Source organism: Poecile atricapillus, chromosome 10 (assembly GCF_030490865.1).
Source record: "Poecile atricapillus isolate bPoeAtr1 chromosome 10, bPoeAtr1.hap1, whole genome shotgun sequence".
Taxonomy (NCBI): Eukaryota; Metazoa; Chordata; class Aves; order Passeriformes; family Paridae; genus Poecile; species Poecile atricapillus.
In genome coordinates this window covers 9238104-9260448 of record NC_081258.1, presented here as the reverse complement: position 1 = coordinate 9260448, position 22345 = coordinate 9238104, and the positions used below count along the sequence as shown (strand labels likewise).

Genomic DNA, 22345 nt, shown 5'->3' with positions numbered 1-22345 from the left:
GAAGGTGTCTCTGCCGCAGGGGACTTTGAGGAAAGTGCCCCCTGTTCCGGTCCGTGGGCAGTGTGGTGCTTGCAGCTGGGGCTGGGAGCGCAGCGCGGGTGGAGGGGAGGTTCCTGCCAGGCTCTGCATGGCTCCTGGCAGGAGGGCAGCAGGGCTGGAGGGGCTGCTGGCTCCTGCTTGGATTCGCTCTGGCTCCCCAGCTGCGCTCCCCACTCCTGCCTGCCTGCACTGATGAGCATCCTCCCTACGGGAGGCTTTCTCCGGAGCGTGGTCGCTGCTGACTGACAACCTGAGAAGCCTCTAAAGAATTTAGAGATGCTCAAAAAGTCTCTTGCAGACTTGTGGTGTGGGAGATGGGGCACAGCCTGGGCTGCTCTCAGTGCTGGGTACCCACAGGAGAGGGATATCCAGTACTCTGTGACACTGAGGTGCTTGCAGTGGGCTCCACAGGGCTCATCCCCTGCAGCCTGAACGGGGTCTCAGCAATGCTGGGCATGGGATCCTGCCTTGAGCTGCACCAATGGAGTTGTGAGCCCGAGGAAAAGAGGCCTTGGCTGTTGCCACGGCTTTTCTTTTGAACGCCTGAGAGCGCAGTCGCACGATTTGTCATCGGGCCCTTCAGTCAAAAGGGCAAAGCTGTGCTGGAAGAAGAGAGCAGCTTTCGGCGGATGGTTTTGTTGTGTGGTGCAGTGCAAGTCCTCAGATCACAGATGCCGGGTCACTGATGGTTAAACTTGAAAGGACTCTCATGCAGCACGTTTGTTGTAGGGAAACACTGGTGTACCAAGAGCAATCTTACCGGGTGGCAAATGCATCTGTTTGCTTGCTCGTTTTAAAAGTCTCTTCTTGTTTAAAATGGTGAGTACTGTTAGGAAAAAAGAAGTAGCATTACCATACAGCACAGAATACATGTCTCTCCTAGGCAAGCCATGCTGTTTGACTTTCATCTTGCATAGTAAAAAACCTATAGTTATTTTCTTTTTAAACCTTTCAGTTATTTCTGTCAGGTATTGAAAAGTGGAGAACTTCCTTCCCACCTCGGTTTCATGCAGTTCCCCTCAGGCCAGTTACAAACATGGTGCAGATTCATGACCAATGTTTATGATAATCAGGAATGTGCTTCATATTCACCAGTGTGCTGTTACATTTGGGGGTGCTCTTTTTAAATTAATTAATTTCTTAAAAATTGTTCACTAATAAACCCAAAGTCTTAACAAATTATACTTTGTCCTAACATGCACCATCCCCAAGGAATGGGAGATTTACTCAGCTGGAGCAAACCCCATTTCCAGTCTTGGGTCAGATGGAGCTGGCAGCTTCTTCAGCTCCAGGGATACCCCACTGGGGTCACTGGGGCACACAAGCCCCTCCAAAACCAGGCAGATGGAGGCCTTGAGGGGCTACAGTCACCAGACCTGGGGAAGTTCTTTTGTTTGCAAGTGCAGCTTCATTTCCATTCATGGTGTTTGCATGAAATCTTAATTCTGAATTCACTAAAGGGATAAGGAATACATGCACCTTTCTGAAAATATCTCTAGTAGAACTGGCTATATCTCATATTTATGTCACTTGAGTTTTGAGGAGTGTTGAGTAACTGCTGTTCCTATTGAATTCAATGGGATTGCTGTGAATACACAACACATTTGGAAGTCAGAACAATAATGTGTGTGCATAGCTATAAAGTAGGTTACTTGATACTGTTTGTCACATGTAATTTACTTTTCTTCCCTTCTTCTTTGAAGGCAATGTAAAGTCTGGATGTTGTTGGTTTTTACTGTTTGTTTATTGCTGAGTAATTTCAGCCAACATGTGTTTTTCAGCATTAAGTCTATTCATCATGAACATCAACCCATTGAAATTGTAAGTGCGTCACAGTTTTCCCACCTAGATCAAAATGAGAGTCTGGAACAGCCTCCTTCTTTTCAACTTAACAAGCTGGTTTTATTTTTCCCTGCAACTTGCTCTAATAATATGACCAGCTTTAAGTTCCTCAGGCCGGAAAGCTTGGCAGTAAAGTTCTGTGTAGAGCAGAGGTTTGAAACATGAGATTTTTCTCAGGTTTGGAACATGGCAATTGTCTTCTCTTCTACTAAGCACTGATAGAAAATATTCATTTAGAAGCAGAATTCTGTTCTCTGGAAAGTACTTATCATCTGTTAGAGACAGGGACTGCAAACCCATTTTCTTACAGGTCAGGTCACCGCATAATATCAGTTGAAGATCACATCACAGAAAGCCATCCTAGCAATGCAGTCACTTCTGGTGACCCCAGCCAGAGGGCACAGAGCATTTTTGGTGTCTGGTCTATTTTCTCACTTCTAGTGATTCGTTTGGCTCACAGCTGATACATGACAGAAGAGTGGAAACAGCTCTGCAGAAATGGAAAGGCCACTCTAATGTTCTATACCAGCAGAGCAGCAGATAGCCATTTGTCTTAGCAGTGACAGCAGATTATCAGAGAACTCTTGGCAAAGCTGTCTTTGTCCTAGTTTGCCACTGCCCCAGTTTTAAAGGCACTTGCTTCTCCAGACTGCTGCCCACACCATCAAAATGAGCTCTGACTTGATTCTGCACAAGCTGAATATCCTGTGGGAAAGAAAGTGCTGCTTGTCTTTGTCAGGACTGACTTCCAGGACTTGCTGCTCTCCATGCAGGATATGACCCTCAAATGAATTTTATGAATGAGCTAAATGGATTGTAATTGATGACTTCACTCGAAACTACAATGCAAAAACATGAAAACGAGCACAATAAAGCATTAAATTAAATCACACTAATCTGGTGCATTCGTGGAGAAAAGTCTGTTGCTCTTTACTTTCAGCTTCTGCATTCACTGAGTTTCTCCAAACAGCAGCTAGTCTGTGTTTCTGGTTATGAACTGAGGGAAAGAGCTTGAGCTGAGTCTGTGTGACCGCACGTGCCTGAGGGTACTCAGCAAAACAGCCCGAGAGCAGGTGCCTGCTGTATTTGAGAGCTGCCTGATCAAATGGGAGGGAGGAAATCGTAAATCTAGGAAATTCATGTCATGCATTTCATCCCACCAGAAAGGCTGTCCCGCTGGCCACATTTCCACGAGCAGCTCAGTCTCGGTCTCAGGTATGTGCTGTACGGGAACACCCTCCCTGCTAACAGCAGCAAAACACAAGGAAGGGAAAACATCTCCATACAGAGATGAGAAATGAAGTAATGCATGTATTGCAGAGACCTGCACAGAGGCTGATGTTCTTCACTGCTCTGGGCTGGATCTTTGGCTTTGCAGAGGGGCCGTGCAGGGCCCAGGGCTGGCCCCACTCGTGCTGTGACGAGGGCAGGCTCTGCAAAGCTGCCGTGGGGGCTGCTCAGATCACTGCAGCGACTCTGCTTGCATCCCTATGCTTAGATAAAAATGAAAGCAGGCACAGCTCTTAACTGCTGTGTGTTGTCTCTTTGTTTTGCATAATGAAGTGTTGAAATCATGATAAATGTTGACATCAAGTAGCAAGAAGTGCAGAATATAATTGTGTAAGGCCAATGGGGTCATATGAAGTTTGTGTGCTGGCTAACATAATCTGTAGAAATATTACTAACAATTAGCGTAAGTATTACCATTTATTGTAAGTAATTTCATAACTAATTATTATAAGTAATAATTATTCTGCTAGGATTTTTTTTTTCCTGAGGGCTTTGCCATTCCTAATGTTTGAAAGTTGTAGATGTCGTAGCCGAAACTCTAATTCTATAATATTCTCTCAATGTGACTGTTGCATCCGTGATGCATTTGCATGACTCCATACACAGTTTTGTTCTTTTACATCTGTCTTACAACATGCCCTTTTGCTAAATGCTCTGTAGGCATCAAAGCAGGCAAGAATGACACAGGACCCTCTAGGTAGCAGGGGAAGCAAAAGCAGCAAGCTATTAAGATCTTCCTGTTATTTCACTGATGATTTTGTAGGTATCATCTTCTAATCTCATTTAAAAAAGGCTGAATGTGCATTTGAATATTTCCGAGGAGCAAATTGCAAAGCAAAAAATATATATATAATCCTAACATTTTGGTAGGAATAGGGTGAGTTATTATTGATTCACAGAGCACGACAAAACATCACTGCATGAATTAGCAAACAGCTGTTTCTAATTTGAGTTTAGAACTGTACACAGAGGAACTTGTTTTAGTGTTCACTCCTTTCATTTATAATGAATTTTAATTACCGCTACAGGTGAGAAAAATGTAGAAACAAGCTTGTATCTTGTGGAAGAAACAAAGGAGAGACAGATGCTAACAGATTTACAGTCTGTGATAAAAGGAATGTTTTGGTACACTTTACATGTAATTAGAGTGCAGCTGTTTTCAGTCCCAAGTCCATGATGCACAGCAGAATATAGTATCTGCTGCTTTTCCAAAGGGAGTAAAGAAAAACAGTGATTCAACTCTGAAAGCATTTCGTTTATTCCTAGATCTAACATAAAACTTTCTCTTCCAGCCCTATTATGCCATTTATCGAAGCGTGAAATAACTTATTTAATGATATGTTAATTTTTTGTTGCCAGCAAAATACAGACTGTTTGACATTAGGAAAAATAATGTTAAAAATAACTTATTTTATAATCTGCTCAGAATTATGGATCACCCTGTCGATGGTCATTACTGAGCCTTGATATCTCTGCTAATGGGAGGCAAGGGCTCAGGCATGCATTACTCTGCCTTAACAAGTTTCTGTATATCAGCTAAGCTTCAATAGACATCTTTGTGTGTACTTTTAATTTGCAGTATAAAAAAGACTAATTAGATGTATCTTTGATCACTACAGAAAGGTTTAAACAAAGACAGCAAGGTTTAAACTGTCTATGTGTAACAGTTTATCTGTGGCAGACATCCCAGGAAGTTTAGTGTTTGAAATTCTGCACTACATCTTGTGCTGATTTTGTATTCTAAATACAAAGTTACTCTCTGCATGAGAAGAAAAATCAGATTATATATACTTTCCATTGAGCCAGACGTCTTTCTTTTTTAAAAAATCACTATAAAATGAATTGCAGTGCAGAGCTGAGAAACTGGGAAAAGAGTCACTAACCTTTGGTAATTTAGTCCAATAAAAATGCTTACCTCATGAACATGTGATTAGGTATAACTGAATTTTTCTCAAGTTAGAGATGATAAAGAAAGCACTGCCTGTGGTGCCACTTATATTAACACCTCTTAGAGTTTTATCCAATTTCATGTTTGCTTTGAACATATTTTTATACATATATATATATATATATATATATATATATATATATATATATATGTACTAAAAATAGCACAGTGCCTTAAAATGCAGAACTCTGACCTGTTTGGTGAAGAAGCTGATGTCACTGAAGTGTGAAGCTGTGTAGAATTCTTCAGGGCAGTGCGAACTTCCCAGGCCTTCCTCCCTGCCTTGGCTAAGGGTGGGTTAAACAGTTCTGGGGCACAGTTGCATGATATTTTTTGGGGAATAATTATAAATAAGTTGCAGAAATCCTACTCTCATTTAGTGAAGTGTGCTTGAGTGTGCAGTAGTGATGGGTGTCAGTCACAGCCCAGCAGTGACAGTGCCATTCAGAGGTAGATGCAGTGTCAGGGTACAAGGACTTTCATTGCCACAAAGGCTGGTGGGTCACAGTCCACTATTGCCTTCTGTGACACAACAGAAATGTTCATTGAAGCTAAGAAATGCATAAAAAGTCAAGTTTGGAATATTAGTGGTACTTCTAATTATTTATTATAACTGTGAGGGAAATGTGCAGGAAAACGGGACTAAACACTGCAAGAAAAAAAAAATAAGCAAAAAGCTGTCACAGTGCACTGAAAATGTTGAGCTTAAAACATTTGCTATGTAAACTTGATTTGCATTATTTCACACCAGCACTGCAGTGTAAATGAGCAGCGTATGCTATGTGAGGTTCTTACTATAATCCATTGTAATGATCTATCCCTGGCTTTAATACATAGTGCAGCAATGCAAAATTTGCTGTAACCAGTACCGAGGATTTATCAGTTCTCAATCTCTGTGTTTTATTCTCATAGTGTCTGTGTTAAGTATCTGCAATAATAATAATTATTGAAATTGATAGCGTTTCTATTGGACTTTCCATCTGAGGATGTCTAGGGGTTTTCACAGCTATACAGAAGTAAGCCCTACAATTTGCCCTTGAGAAGCAGATGGCTTTTTGCTATTATGGAGATGAGGAACTGAAGCACAGTTCAGAAGCGTGTCTTATGATGCCAAGCTTGTTTTCAAAAGTAAGTTACTTTTTTGGGTGCTAGAATTCCATCAACTTTCAACAGCTTAATGCACTGTCAGTGCTTTGACCATCTTTAACTTGTGTGTCATTGAGGGACTCAGAGAGAACCGTAAGTCTGAGCTTAAAAAGCAAACCTTCCTTCAACAATCAATGCTGGGGTTTTGTGTTTGTTAATTTAAGTATTTCTCTTGTGTACTAGCTCTGTGCTAGAGGAATAAACCTGGTAGAATAAGATCACGTTCTAAATCTGACCTCCTTGGTTTATTGTCCCGTATGGAGATGCCTTCTGGGCTCAGGAGGGGAGTCTTAAAGATGTCTCTTTGGCCAGACCTTGGATTTTTCTGATGCCTGGGGCTGGTGGTGCGGGCTCTCCTGAGCCCTGTGGTGCTCAGCCTGTGCTGGTGGCCCTGGAATGAACTGGCCTGCTGTACTGCCCAGGCCACATTTCAGCGTGCCCGTGGTGTGAAGAGCCACCTGAACTCCCCACACACAGGGGAGACAGAGTAGGGAGATTTTTCAATGGATTTTTCAACCAGATGATACTCTGTTGGCAAACAAGAGGTTTAGGCAAGGACAAACTTCAGGTCCAGGCCAGCAACTGTGGTCTCTGTTGCAGGTATTTTGTTCTTAAGAGGAAAAGCAACCATCTGGGGGTAGCTGGGGTTTGTGCAGCTCCTGCCCAGGAATGTGGCCCCCAGGGCTGGGTGACTGGGCAGCTGAGCAAGAAAATGAAGCTCTGCTCAAAGTTCAGCAAGAGCAAACTCTTTCCAGCTACCTGTGGGCAGGGAGATGGAAAGGTGTTTGCAGGGATTGTGAAATTGTGTCTGGTTGATTATATTTCTATTAGCAAAATAACTCTGGAATAATAAATATATCAATGTCAGCAGTGTATGCTGAGATGGCAGTGCTGTTTACTCCTGGCAATCTGTGATGTGCCATTTGTCTCTCTTCTAAGAGAGATCACATCTTTTTAAGACTTCATTTTATTGTTTTAGCTTCATGAATATGTCTCTGAACTTGGCTTGTGTTATCTGGAAGATAAATAGAGAACGAAGTATGATTTATACTATATTTTGTCCAAGTTGTTCTTCTTAGGAGGAAAAATACATTTATTGAATGCATTGAGGTTGGAATTAGCTCCTCACTGATGATGATAAATGCTTGCAGTCCTGTAAACGTGCTGAACATTAAGTTGCTAAATTGCTGTACCACTTTGAGATTGATTATCAAGAATGGCCCTTTAAGCTTCATGACCTGCACATATATCCTGAGGACTACTGACATCCTGAAGCTTCCTTAATACTCTTTTTTTCCTAATTAAACTTTTTATTGAATTTTCTTACCCTTTTAATACTTGTTTTGATTCTCTTATGCACAAATGACAAAAGCCTTGCACCAGCCATGTGATTCTCTATTTTAGAACAGTCCCACTTTGCAGGATTAGCCATTTTAATGACTTTAATCTCCTTTTTGAAAGTGATTTTTCTCATTCTGCTACATTCCTTTGATTGCATTAATGTAGAATTATTATTCTAACCATCTTTGCCAGACATGTCATACCACATCTAAAATATATCTTCCCACTAAAATATTACTGTGGTAAAATACCTTAGAATTTTCTCCTCGGTTCATTATAGGTCTTTTCTTCATTTTAATATGGCAAGTTAAAATTAACAGGGCAATTATTCATTCCATAAAGAGATTAATGATAATGAGTTTTCCCTAATTTCTTCAGTTTAGGTGTTCAGTAATTTAGTATCTTGCTTGTAAAAAATCCAGGTAGGTTGTTTGTGATGCATAAAGTTTCTTCTAAAATTCTTTTAAAACTGTAAAAGTATGAGAAAATACTGGAATAAAAATAATCTAGAAATTAAACATGAAAATTGGTAAAAGATCTACCTGAAGCTAACAAAAGGAGTCAATCTTTGCGTTCTACATAAACACTTCCATTTTATGACAAATCCAGCTTTCCAACCTGAGAAATGTTAGGTTTTTTGAATCCAGATTATATTAGCAAAGGCTTTGTGCTTCACTCACAAAGTAATACCAGTACCAGCTTTCTTTGATTTTATTTTCTGAATAGCCCAATATGTTTGAAGAACAGCAGCTGGAGGGGAGCTGGCTCTATTTGAATGTTAAAACTGTATTTTGAGGTAGATCATTTAAGAGGAAAAAGAGACTTTCTAGACATTTGTTCAGTTTGCGAGGTGGGCCAATGTAATGGTTGGCATAAGTGCCTATGGATGTAAGGAAGTTAAAGCAGTTGGCCCAGCCTGTGTTACCACTGGACTTGGCCCATCGCATCTCAGGTTTCCTAAGCTGAACAATGGATCTTTATTCGGTGGGGGCGTTTGGAGAGCTGTGCCTTCTCCCGGCGCAGCCCTTGCTCTGTGTGCCGCAGCTCCGCACAAGGCACGAGCAGCCTGAATGGAGATATTTGAAATGCACCTATTTTTACAAACATTTCTGCAGACAGACATACAAAATTATTATAACTACAGCCAGTAAGCCCGAGCAGCCGTAACTAGCAAATGGTGGGGTGCTTTTTCTCTGGCTGTTTTTCTCCTCTCTCCCCCTCTCCGTAGACAGCAGCAGCGGCAGCAAACGCAACATGTGCTGCCCTAGTTCAGGCCCAGCATCCCCCTCGTGCTCCCCTTTGTCTCCTTGCCCCTGGAGGAGCCCAGCTGGTGAGAGGAGGGAATTAGGCAGCCCTGAGCTACCGGCACCTCCCCGGGGCCCCTAATCCGGGCGCTGGCAGCCGGCTGCCTCTTCCCTCCGCCGGCCCGTGGCCGCAGGCCCGTGGGGACGGAGCCCCGGATCCGGCTGGCGGCAGAGCTGGGGATGGCGGGGGCTGCGGCTCCCTGGGGGCTCCGCAAAGCTGTGCTGGCAGCGGGGTGGGCGGCGGAGGTGGCTTAAATTGGGAACATGAGGCTTTGTTGCAGCTGCAGAGAGAGCCGTTCATGGTGGGGGGAGTGAAGCCTGAGAAAAGTTTACATAAAAATCAGGAGCTCGTTGCCTGTGTTTTAGGATTGGGCTCCGCCAGATTTGGAGGAGCTAGATGAGCGCAAAGACCTTGAGCATCTTAGAGCGCGGATTCCTGCTGAGAGTCGAGGTGCATTGCGGGAGCAGGAAGAAGCGGGTTCTCGGAGCCCAGCATCGCTCTGGAGCAGGAGGTTTAGTTGGACGGCGAGCAGATCTCTCTGGGGAGCACAGAAGGTGGCAAAGAGCGGACGCCTGACCTGAAAAATAGACATCCCCATCTTGCGGGAAAAGTTGTTTGGGGTGTGCTTATTCGGTTTAGTTTTTTCCAAGGTCGCTGCTCTCTTTCTTCACCCGGGATGAAGAAGCAGGTGTTGGCCAGAGCAGACGGTGCCGCAGGAGCTGCCCGGTACGGTGGTGATGCCCTCATTAGCCGAGCCCTTCTTTGAGAGCTCCTCGCCGTACTTGTGCCTGCTCCGCCTGGTGACTCTGTAGTTGGCAGGCACGAGGAGTGCACGTGGGGCAGCCTACACACTCAGCCGGGAAGTTTTTTATTGGTTTGGTTTAGTAAAAACTGAACTAGGAACATTAAATGTTTTATAAGGATGGAGTATCTTGAGAACCGGCTCCTTTTTGGAGTCTCCAAATGTTTGTGTGGTCAACGCCTTCCATCATTTACATGAACTTTATTTTTGCTTTGTTCTGTGGTTTAGTTTGATATCAGACTAGTGGCCTTTATGTTTCGCTCAACATCTCTACATTTGTTGGAATTAGGATATTTGAACTCGCTCTCTTCTGTTTCTTGTTAACAATTCTGCTAATGAAAGCTGACAACATTTTATGTATTTTTCCTGAAATGACTGTGGGGCTGCTGGAGTCGGTGCTGTATTTCTTTATGGTAATATAGAATTATAAAATATTTTTCAAAGCTTCATATTGAGTAAAGGAAATAGATATTAAAACAGAGGCTGGGTCATTCTTGGTTTATCCTGAACTTGATTCTTTTGTGATGTCTTGAGATCTCCAGTGGTGATTTTCCTGGGCTTTAAAAAATTTGATTTTGTACCAAGAGGGCAACATTACCTTTTATACAAGTAAACATGGTAATGGTGCAGATCTCTTCTCTGATTTTCTTGAGCTCTCTCAAATCTGATGCTTTTATTCCACCTAGATGTTCAACTCTGCCTTTGAGCAGCCTTTCATTCTGTTACAGTTTTGAGACAGAACTGAAGGATTTTTTTAATGGAGACATTACTTAAAATCATCTTGATGTAGCACTTAACAGACCCACAAATTCACAGGTGATCACTTAACACTGTAGCTTTCTGAAATGTTTGTATTGCTTCATTGCACATTGTGTTTCGCTTTCTTTATTCATTGTTTATTGCTTTACAGTACAGTGAGCAGGTGTTAAACCTGCTAAAGAAAAATGCTTTTTATTAACACTATATGTTGGCATATCTGTGAATTATGTGTACAAATATATTTTTATTTCTCTTTCTCAAACCTCCTTTCAAATTCAAGAGGGTTTATTGGGGTTTTTTTTGAGTTGATTTTTTTTTTTTAATGCTGTAGTAGCAGAAGCCCATAGTGTTGTTGAGAGCTTTGTCCTTATTTCACAGATGCACTGGGAATTGTTTTTAATCTCCTTTCTGCTTTCCCATTACAGATGGTGATGACGACCCACAACTCTCCTGGGTGGCTTCATCTCCCTCCAGCAAAGATGTTGCATCACCCACTCAGATGATAGGAGATGGGTGTGATCTCGGCATCGGGGAGGAGGAAGGGGGGACTGGCCTGCCGTATCCCTGTCAGTTTTGTGATAAGTCCTTCATTCGCCTGAGCTACCTTAAAAGGCATGAGCAGATCCACAGTGACAAACTACCTTTCAAATGCACCTACTGTAGCCGGCTTTTTAAGCACAAGAGGAGTAGGGATCGCCACATAAAGCTTCACACAGGGGATAAAAAGTACCATTGCCACGAATGCGAGGCTGCATTCTCCCGCAGCGACCACCTCAAAATCCACCTGAAAACCCACAGCTCCAGCAAACCATTCAAGTGTACTGTGTGTAAACGTGGGTTTTCATCTACCAGCTCATTGCAGAGTCACATGCAAGCTCATAAAAAGAACAAGGAACATATGGCAAAGACTGAGAAAGAGGTGAAGAAGGATGATTTTATGTGTGATTACTGTGAAGAGACATTCAGTCAGACTGAAGATTTGGAGAAGCACGTAATGACACGCCACCCACAGCTTTCCGAGAAGGCAGATTTGCAGTGTATTCATTGCCCTGAAGTATTTGTAGACGAAAACTCGCTGCTCTCACACATTCATCAAGCCCATGCCAACAAAAAACACAAGTGCCCTATGTGCCCAGAGCAGTTTTCTTCAGTGGAGGAAGTCTATTGCCACTTGGACAGCCACAGACAACCTGACTCCAGCAACCACAGCATCAGCCCTGACCCAGTCCTGGGGAGTGTGGCGTCCATGAGCAGCGCAACGCCCGACTCCAGCGCGTCGGTGGAAAGAGGTTCCACTCCAGATTCAACCTTAAAGCCTTTGAGAGGACAAAAGAAAACCAGGTCTGTTGACAGAGAGGAAGGTCAGAACTGGTCTAAAGTTACTTACAGCTGCCCCTACTGCTCAAAGCGTGACTTCAACAGCCTCGCTGTTCTGGAGATCCATCTGAAGACCATTCATGCAGACAAACCTCAGCAAAGCCACACGTGCCAGATCTGCCTTGATTCCATGCCTACACTATACAACTTGAATGAACACGTGAGAAAAGTGCACAAAAACCATGCCTATCCCATGATGCAGTTTAGCAACATTTCTGCCTTTCATTGTAATTACTGCCCGGAGATGTTTGCAGATATCAACAGTTTGCAGGAACACATCCGCATTACTCACTGCGGCCCAAACGCTACCCCTCAAGATGGCAACAACGCTTTCTTCTGTAACCAGTGCTCCATGGGCTTTCTGACCGAAGCTACCTTGACTGAGCACATCCAGCAGACTCACTGCAATGTAGGAAATTCAAAATTGGATTCCCCTGTCATTCAGCCAACACAGTCTTTTATGGAAGTTTATTCATGCCCTTATTGCACAAACTCCCCCATTTTTGGCTCCATCCTGAAGCTTACAAAGCATATTAAAGAAAACCACAAGAACATTCCTCTGGCACACAATAAGAAGTCAAAAGCAGAGCAGAGTCCAGTTTCTTCTGATGTTGAAGTCTCTTCCCCTAAAAGGCAGCGGCTTTCTGCAAGCGTAAACTCAGTGTCTAATGGCGAATACCCGTGTAATCAGTGTGATCTAAAGTTCTCAAATTTTGAAAGTTTTCAGACACATTTAAAGTTGCATTTGGAGTTGCTGTTGAGGAAACAGTCTTGCCCTCAGTGTAAAGAAGACTTTGATTCCCAGGAGTCTCTTCTGCAACATCTCACCGTGCATTACATGACAACTTCCACTCATTATGTATGTGAGAGCTGTGACAAACAATTTTCTTCAGTGGATGATTTGCAGAAGCATTTGTTGGACATGCATACTTTTGTGTTGTATCACTGCACCCTTTGCCAAGAAGTTTTTGATTCCAAGGTATCTATCCAAGTGCATCTGGCAGTGAAGCATAGCAATGAAAAGAAGATGTATCGTTGCACAGCCTGTAACTGGGATTTTAGGAAGGAGGTGGATCTCCAGATTCATGTGAAGCATAGTCACTTGGGCAATCCATCAAAGTCTCACAAATGTATCTTCTGTGGTGAGACCTTCAGCACAGAGGTAGAACTGCAGTGCCACATCACAACCCACAGCAAAAAATACAACTGCAAGTTTTGTAGCAAAGCTTTTCATGCCATCATCTTGCTTGAAAAGCACTTGCGGGAAAAACACTGTGTCTTTGATGCTAGTGCTGAGAATGGTACAGCTAATGGCATGACCCCAACAAATAAGAAGACAGAAGGGGCAGATATCCAGAATATGTTAATGAAGAATCCAGATGCTTCCAACAGTCATGAAGCCAGTGAGGACGATGTGGATGCTTCTGAGCCCATGTATGGTTGTGACATTTGTGGGGCTGCCTACACTATGGAGGTCCTCTTGCAGAACCATCGCTTGAGAGATCATAACATCAGGCCTGGGGAGGACGACTGTTCTAGGAAGAAAGCAGAATTCATCAAAGGCAGCCACAAGTGTAATATCTGCTCAAGGACCTTTTTCTCGGAAAATGGCCTGAGAGAGCACATGCAGACCCATCGAGGCCCAGCTAAGCACTACATGTGCCCCATCTGTGGGGAGCGCTTCCCATCGCTCCTGACCCTGACGGAGCACAAAGTCACTCACAGCAAGAGTTTGGATACAGGGACATGTCGGATCTGCAAAATGCCGCTGCAGAGTGAGGAGGAATTCATCGAGCACTGCCAGATGCATCCAGATCTCAGAAACTCCCTCACTGGGTTTCGCTGTGTTGTCTGCATGCAGACAGTCACCTCTACCCTGGAGCTGAAAATTCATGGGACGTTCCATATGCAGAAATTGGCAGGAAACTCTGCAACCTCATCGCCTAATGGCCAGGCCTTGCAAAAACTCTACAAGTGTGCGCTGTGCTTGAAGGAGTTCCGGAATAAGCAGGACTTGGTAAAGTTGGATGTGAACGGCCTTCCCTATGGCCTGTGTGCTGGATGCATGACCAGGAGCACCAATGGACAGTCTTCGAGCTTGACTCCACAGGAGGTGAATGAGAGGCCGTGTGGCAGCCTGAGGTGTCCAGAGTGTAGTGTCAAATTTGAAAGTGCTGAAGACCTAGAGAGCCACATTCAGGTCGACCACCGAGACCTGACACCCGAAACCAGTGGCCAAAGGAAAGGTACCCAGACGTCCCCTGTTCCCAGAGTAAGTACAGCTGAACTTTAAAGTGTCTGAGGGATAAAATGTAGACATTAAATGTAAGAACTGATCTGATATTATTTTTTTTTAAATTGTCACTTTATCAAATCACTTGTGCTACTAAAAACATCAGCAAAACAGGAGGAAGGGTAGAGTATTTCACATAGAACAATCAGTTCAGCCTCACAGGCCCCTTGATTCCTAGTAGCAGCGCATTCCTAGTAGCAGATTTTTTACAACAGAACTGCCTTAGATTTACAAACAGAGAGCTGAGACACTTGGGCAGTGGGGATTGAGTTTGTCCATGAATTCTGATTCTACTCAGCTGGCAAATCTGGAAAAGCTGGGGTAGTTTAATGAAAAATGGAGATGCTGAGTACCCAAAACAATAAAAGAATCTAATCTGTCATATTTGAGAAATGAGATTATTTCTTACCAGGAAAATAATAATGAACAGGAGGATATAGGAACTTGTGAGGGAAAATGTAGTGAACTCCATCCTACTCTCCAAATTCCCACGTAAACCAAACTTCTGTGCTAAAGAGCTTGTCCCTAGGAGTGTCTGTCAGAGTGAACGTTTTGAGGTTACTTGGAGGTCTGTGTGCACTTGTGTGAGCTTGTTTGTGTATGTATGATTTTAAAATGACTTTAAAAGAACCTGCTTCATGGCCTTTCTGCAGAGGCCAGTAGGGGTAAGTAGTTTCTTAGCAAATCTGCACATTGTCTGATGCAGATTACATAAAAGTGTGCTGTCCTTGACTTTTTCCAGATAGCCTGCATTCCCATTTCTTAGCTTACAAGTTACTTGGGAACATGCAGATCCAAGTAAGGTTCCAGAAGCCTACTCAGGAGATTAATATCATTTGCAGTTTATAGTCTTTTTAAATTATTTGTTGACGTTTTGGTTCAAGAATGGGCCAAGTCAGTCCTTCCTCTGTCAGGAACAGATGGAATGAGAAGTGGATTTTGGAAATCTTCTCAGGAGACCAACAGCAGACACATCTGAGTATTGATATCATCTGACATTTTTAATTAAACATGATGGGGTGAGATTTTCAAAAGTATCTAAGGAAATTAGGCACCCAACTCCTAATGAATAATTCCAGCCGTAGATGCCTGTTTATGTCAATCTGCTAATTAAAGCACCCACAAACACATCTTACTGAATTAAAAACACCTGAAAATTCCATCCATTCAACTAGAACACCGGAGGCTCGGTAAGTAAGAGGGCCCAAGGACGTGGACTGAGGTGCCTCCAAGGGAGCTGGTGCTGGTTGTGTCCCTGACAGGAGCTGTTTCCCCTGCTCCGTGTGGGGCAGCAGCATCCAGCTGAGCTGGGCTGGACACAGCCATGCAGGAGCAGTGCCCTGATCCAGCCTCCTGAACCAATCCCACTGAAAGCTTGATTTCTTTTCTTGTTTTCTCTCTTTCGGTAAAACCGCTGGATATTGTTCCCTTTGAGTGTGACTAGGCCTCCAGGCACACACAGATAATTTTGCAGAAGAATGAGGAATGGAAATATCCCTCCTTTGGTGTGATACCTAGGTCTGGTGAGGTCACTGTCCTTCTTCCTCCTCAGGACTTTATTTTCTTCTAAATTCTTGAAAAATACCTCTGTTCTATTACGTAGGACTAATTCGTATTGCTGCACCTGTGGAATTACCTTTGCTTTCCTATCACCTAGCAGAACACATTACCATTTCCTGTCTTATTTCTTGCTTTAACTCTTCAGTGACAGCTTCTATACTTATTCTCTCAGGGGAAAATTTTAAGTTCTTCAATAAAGTAACTGGTTTGAATTTCATCCCATGAAGGAAGTTCTCAGTTTCTTTGCAGAAGATAATGAAAAATCATCATTTGTGACTATGGCAGATGGTACCTTACTGGTGTCTGTGGCCTTCATATATGATAATGTCAGAGATAAGCATCCCAGGAATTTATATTGTTATTAGGAATAATTCATTATCCTACCCTTCATAATAGGTACAAGACCTGAATCTGATATCAGTTCACTAGAAAACTATTGGTGTTTCACTCAAGGTTCTGAAGTGCCCTTTGTTTTGCCTAGTAGAGGGATTTTCAAAGAATTTTACTGGCTTTTAAATGGTGATACATCTCTGCATTCAAGAACAGTGTTTGCTTAACTTCATTGGCTTCATAGCAAAGCTAAGGAAGTTGAACATGAACTCTCTTGTCATCTTGTTAGTGTGCTGCACACAGGTAAAATTCCACTTTAATGGAGCAATCTGTAGTGCACAGTGCATGTAGAGCAATCTCTGTGTGTTCAGAGAAGAGCTACTTCTCTCCAACTCTTGAGTATTTTGACATTTCATTTTTTAAACACCTTATTTATTTTTCTTTCTTCAGTAGAAAAGCAGCTGAAGATTAAGACAAGGTACAGTCAGAAAGAACATACAGGTAGATTAGATTTTTAAGTAGTGGGTATATATTTCAGAGTAAATAAGAATAAGCAGAATGAAATCCAAGCAAACAGAAGAGATGATAATAACATATAAAATCTGTAACTTCTTTCTGTGTCAGAAGTTGCTCCACTGGCTGTTATTTACTTTTTGACAGAAGAGGTAAGTGTGGAAACTTAAAGGAATTTCAGGAAAAAAAAATTAAATGAAGATTTAACCCCAAAGTGAAAGAAAGGGATAAAATAAATATTAATAAAAATAAATGTTAGCACTTGATGAATAAAAAGTATTTGGGAAGAATAAAAGAACAGAAGAAACAACAATTCCTTCTTATTGTAGGTATTCAAGTTTGTGAATATATGCAAGTGTATATAGCACCACAAACAAAGTATGATTATTTTGTTATATTTTGTTTTGGTTTTTACTATTGAATTATTTGAGGTTTTATTTTGAAGATTAGGAGACAGCTAGAGGAGCATTGAAAAGTACTCAGAATTGCTTGGCAGGCTTGGTTTTTTAATCCATAAGAATGAAAGCAAGCACATAACTCTTGAAAATCCTGCTGTGTTCTGTCTTTCTCACATTTTCAGAATGGCCAACAAAGAGGAAGAAATACCTGTAAATTGATCATATTTATTTCTAGAATGCCTACCTAGGATCCATTCATGTTGATCAACAAGATAGATTTCCAGGCAGAAATAGTTTTGCAGCGTGTATATGGCAACATCCTCTTTGAAGGATGTGTTTTCAGGAGTTTTAAGACAAGACAATAATCTACTGCAAGAGAGATCACTAAGAGGAATAAAAAAAATATATCTTAGTAGTAAAATATTTCTCTAGCATCCATTTTTGTTTCATTCATATAGTTTTGTGTGAGCTATTCTGTTTGGATAGGACTGAAAGTGTTTTTCATATGAGCATCACAGTTAAAGGAGTCATTCCAGTATCTGACACTAGTTCAAGGCCTTTTTGTATTACATTAAGATCTCATCAGAGGTGATGCTTTCCTGTTTTTCTGAATATCTTTCTGTGTGTAGCATCTTCAGTTTTGAATACATTTTATTCATTCATTTCCACGTGCCTTCTAGAGGAATGTGCATATCTTAAGAAACATGACTAATTGATTAGTGTAGAGATTTTTCATTTCCTAATACTGCAGTCACATTTCAAGCTGTTCTTTCTCTTACACAGATTTATCTTTATTTTGTACCACAGGTATATAATGAAAAATGCTTGTTTAACATTGACAGTGGCAAATGTTTAGACTTCCATTAAGTTTTCATCTTGAATGGTGTTACTATTTTTAGCCCACCTAGGTTATTTGGAGTGAAGAAGCAAAGGAGGTAGCATAGAAAGTTGGAAGAATAAACCCTATTGTGTTCCTTTATTCAGTTTCTTTTCTCCTGCACACTTTCTTGGACTCAGTTCCTTCTCTTTGTTCTCCCCCACAACCCTTCTCTTCCCTTGTAAATCCACTTGAATGGAGGAATATTTTCTTTGTAGAACAGGAAACTATTTCCAGATTTAAAGGAGGATAGTCTGGAAAACCCATGGGAACAATAGATACTTCAGAAAAGAAAACAGAACCCTCTGTTGTTATTACTACAACTGTGTGCCAAGGCTAGAATTAAATATCTTGCATTTGTGGGGAATGAGCTCTCAGCTGAAGGCCTGCTCATCTGGTCTCTTTTATCACCTAGAAGTCATCACCTAGACTTCGTTCACTTCTTAGAGGGTGGGCACCTTCATTGTCACCACTTGTGAAAATAAGACTTTAAAAAAAAGGTTACCAATCCATTAATAATGTTCATAAAGCAGAAAAATGATAGTAGATCATATTTGGTACCATGACTAATTATAGTTGTGTTAAAACTAGTGCTCCCCATTTACTGTTGACAGAAAGATGTTTTGTGACATTCTTTTAAAGTCAGTTCTTAATGAGCCAAAAAGTCAGCTCATCCACCTCTTGCATATCAACTTGGGTGCTAATCTAAGCTATAGTTATTTTGAGAGCAGTACAGGCAATTTATTAACCTTGCTCCATGTCCAGTGGGGTGCCTTGTGACAGGAGCCATCACCTTGCTTAAGTTGCTCGTCTGCATGCACAGGTCTCAGCTGAGGTTAAAGGTAGCAGAGAGAGGAAGTCTGAAATCTGCTGAGGGCTCCTCATGCCAAGAAGAGTGTTTTATAAGATTGTGAAATGGTGTGGAGGAGTTAGCTCTGGGTCTGTGGATAAACAAAGACATCCTGTCTCCAGATCTGTTAGTGAGTAGCTTTCAGAAGCACCAAAATCAATTAAAAAATGAATAATTTGTCTGTGTTTAATATAACTTTGAAGGTTTGAAGTAGAGTCAGGCTGAAATACTGTCCTCTAGATGGTTACTGAGGGAACCCTTGTAGCTGAGATAAGCATTGGACAAGGCACAGAACTTAGCTTTGAAGTTTTAAGGAAGTGGAAGGTTTCAAGTTTTAAAGTTGACCATGTAACCACATGAATCAGTCACTACCCAATCCTATTTTTCTCCTTCAAGGGTTTTTGTGTTTTGTTTTGTTTTTGAAGTTAGGAGCCCTCAGTGTGTGTGTGCCAGTGTGTTTGAGAGGACATGTGTATGTACGTGTGCTGCGCTCGTTCGCCAGAATAGATTCCCCAGAAAGAGTGCTGCAGAATCCAGCTGCTTTTCCATTAACAGCCTTGATTTCCAAATGGACTCCAGGAGGATACTTTCTTGAGCTGCCTAGGGATAACTAGCCAATCCAAACTATTTCCTTTTATATGGTTGGCTGTGTCAGCTTTCGGCCAATGGAGTATAGCCTTCTTCCTATTATCATGTTAATCACCCATTGTTGTTTTAGCCTAGAAAGCCCTGCCTAAGCAAACACACACTGGTACAGAATTCATGGAATATGCCTAACTTCCATAGGCTGGTGCCTTTGTTATTATGGTGTTACAGCCTGTTCATTAACCTCCAGCAGGCTACCTTGTTGCCATTGATGACATGGGAAGTAGTTAAACTCTTGGTAGCACCTAATTTGTTCTTTACTCAGCAGGTGCTTGAGGAAATTGGATGCCACGCACAGAGGGGGTGATGGCAACTCCTCTGTTTAACTCAAAACTTCTGACTTATTACTGCTGTCCTAAAAATGGGGTTCTATACCTGGGTGTGGGGTGGAGGCTGAAGAAAAACTAATGTGCATCAAAAAGTACCCTCAAAAATATTTTCCTTCAGAAGGTTAAGAGGGTGTTGTTTACTCAATTGGGCTTCTCAGTGCTGTTGGTTGGGGTCCTCTTCCATCCCTTGTGGCCAGCACATAGAGATTTCACATGTGTTCTGCTGCCACCAGCTTTGGCCATGGGGATGCATACCTCATGCTTGTGCCTGGTGGCAATTGCTGCAGTAAGAATTATTCTCCAGAAACAAGTAGGCACAAAAGGCCCAATTTTTCTAAATTGCACATCAAAAAATGTCTATTTAGATAGCATATTCCCATGCAGTAAATAAGAACACTCCCACTTTGGGAAATAAGACTTTTTGCAAGTGTACCAAAGCTTAGCCTTCATGATTTTTGGTTCTTTTTTTAATTTTTTTTTCCTGAATTGGATGTCCAACTTGTCAGCATTCATTTTAATTTCTGCAAATGGTTTCTCGGATTTTTTCCTGCCACATTGCACAAGTACACGCATCATTGTAAATCTGAGTGCAAACCCCGTTTTCTGTTTGAATAAATGGTTCATGTAATTGCCTCTTCACACTGTCTCCTGACTTCTGCAGCTAGGCCTCCCTGGTATGACTTTGAGATGGAGAAAATACAAACAGATTGTACCAGGAAAGAGTTCTTTTTGGTAATGAGGTTTTTTCAAGATTTCTGATTAGAGACCTATACAAAATGCATTTTTTCCTTCACTGTAGTAATTATATATATATATATATATATATATATAGTAACTGTAGGTGCTCTGCTGACTATGAGTTTAATGAAAGGTGGAATTTTTTGAGAAAGTTGATCTTGCTCTGAAAACAGTTACTTTTCTTTATTTCACTCTGGGGCAATTTTACTGCAGTGGGTTAAATAACAGACGCAATCTCGTGGTTCAGGTACTCAGTCAGATTTTCAAGTAATGTAATTTGAAATTTTTTAAGTTGAAATTAAAATTTCTCCTAAAGCAGGTTGTTAATTAGAGATTGTGTTTATGGTCCCAGAAAAGGCTGGCCTGGGGATATATGGGCAAAAAAAAAGCCTAAGTGGAGGAAACTTGAAGCATGTAACATGCTATATTCATAATCACACTTGCCTTATGCTACAGTGCAGTTTTCTCTAATCTCTTTTTGGTTATTAAACAGAAAAAGACCTATCAATGCATCAAGTGCCAGATGACCTTTGAGAATGAGAGAGAGATACAAATCCATGTCGCTAACCATATGATTGGTAAGACATTCTTTACACTAGGCCACTCATTGGCTGCTTGTTTTTTGCTACTCTTTGACATTCACTATTCTAATAACTTGTTAATATTCATGCTGTAATTTATTTTTTTATTTTTCAAGGAAAATGATTTGGATGTAATGATTCTTCACTTCAAAGCTTTTTAAATATGTGGTTATAAAAATGTTACTGCTGAGCTTTTTCCTTATCCTTTTGAGTCCTCATGTAGCATTTCCATTTATATTAAAATCAAACTTTTGACAGTATCTTCCATTTGATAGCATAAATTTCTCTATCTGTGTAAAAAGTACTTGCCAGTTGTCAACCACTTAGGAGCAATTATGTTTCAATTTTGTATGTCATGACATTGAATAGATGTAACTGCTAGCATTTTTCCAGCTAAGTGTGGTGAATTCCTGAGGAACATTGTCAAAACAAAACACTTACAGAGTTATTTCAGTGGGTTTTTCTGCTTTTTCCAGCAATTCTGGACTTCAGAAGGTTCAGCTTTTCAGACATACCAGTGTTTTAAAATCAGTGCTTTCTGCCTTCTGTGACAGTCCTGTCACAGGAGTTAGTAAAAGCATTGTTGTTACCTGATGGGTTGAATTTCTGCTGCAGCCGTATGACTGCTTCTCTAATGAACACAAAGAAAGGTCTTTTCCTGTATGGACAGATGTTATAAATATATGTGTTGGCCCAAGAGGCCAGTTTATTTTGGTGCTTAGACCACAAGAAGATACTTACACATGCCACTGTAAGCATGTGTTGGATGAGACCCTTCAAGGACCTGACAGTGCTCTCTGTGCCTCACACCTTCCTATCCAGCATTTATCTCCCATCAGCATAATGGTTTTCCTTCTGCAATTTTACATTTAGGAAATTATTCTCCCATCAATTCATGTGTGTAACTCCTATTAGCTTTGAAGTGGATTATGCATAAATACCAGAGAGAGAGAAATATGGACTGACACAATCTTCAAACCCCCTACCCCCAAATGAAAAACATACATGTCAGTCACAATCATTTTCATCCAAGAGCCAGGCAGGAGTTTTAAGTTAATGTCAAGCAGGTTAAGATAAAGATATCTAAAAATGTTTGCTTTTGTAGCAGGTGTTAATGTAATCTCTTGTTTGCAAGCTTGAAGAGTGAGATCCTTGTTAATTGGACCATGGTGATTTCATGTAGCTCCCTCCTAGATTTTAAGAAAGAAGTCCTTAGCAAGCTTAGCACTTGTTTCAACTTAATTTGTGATCCAGTAGCTAGAGAGTGATTTTTAAATACAAAGGTCATGAAATGCTGAGTTAAGATTCTGCTTGATTCAAGGGGAACTATTTTTTTTCTTTTGGAAAAATATGATTTCTTCATTTTCCAGTAACTAATATGT

At 41.3% G+C, this 22345-nt stretch overlaps 1 protein-coding gene across 6 annotated transcripts in view; it reads left to right on the top strand.

The window, feature by feature from the left end:
- ZNF423 (zinc finger protein 423) overlaps positions 1-22345 on the top strand; it is a 262152-nt gene that overhangs the window by 154257 nt on the left and 85550 nt on the right. For 5 of the 6 annotated variants that reach the window (XM_058845965.1, XM_058845963.1, XM_058845964.1 and 2 more), the window contains 2 exons: positions 10898-14121; positions 20876-20960. In XM_058845965.1, coding sequence (XP_058701948.1) covers positions 10898-14121; positions 20876-20960 — 3309 coding nt within the window. The remainder of the gene's footprint in view (positions 1-10897; positions 14122-20875; positions 20961-22345) is intronic. The other variant, XR_009278371.1, reaches the window with a different exon arrangement.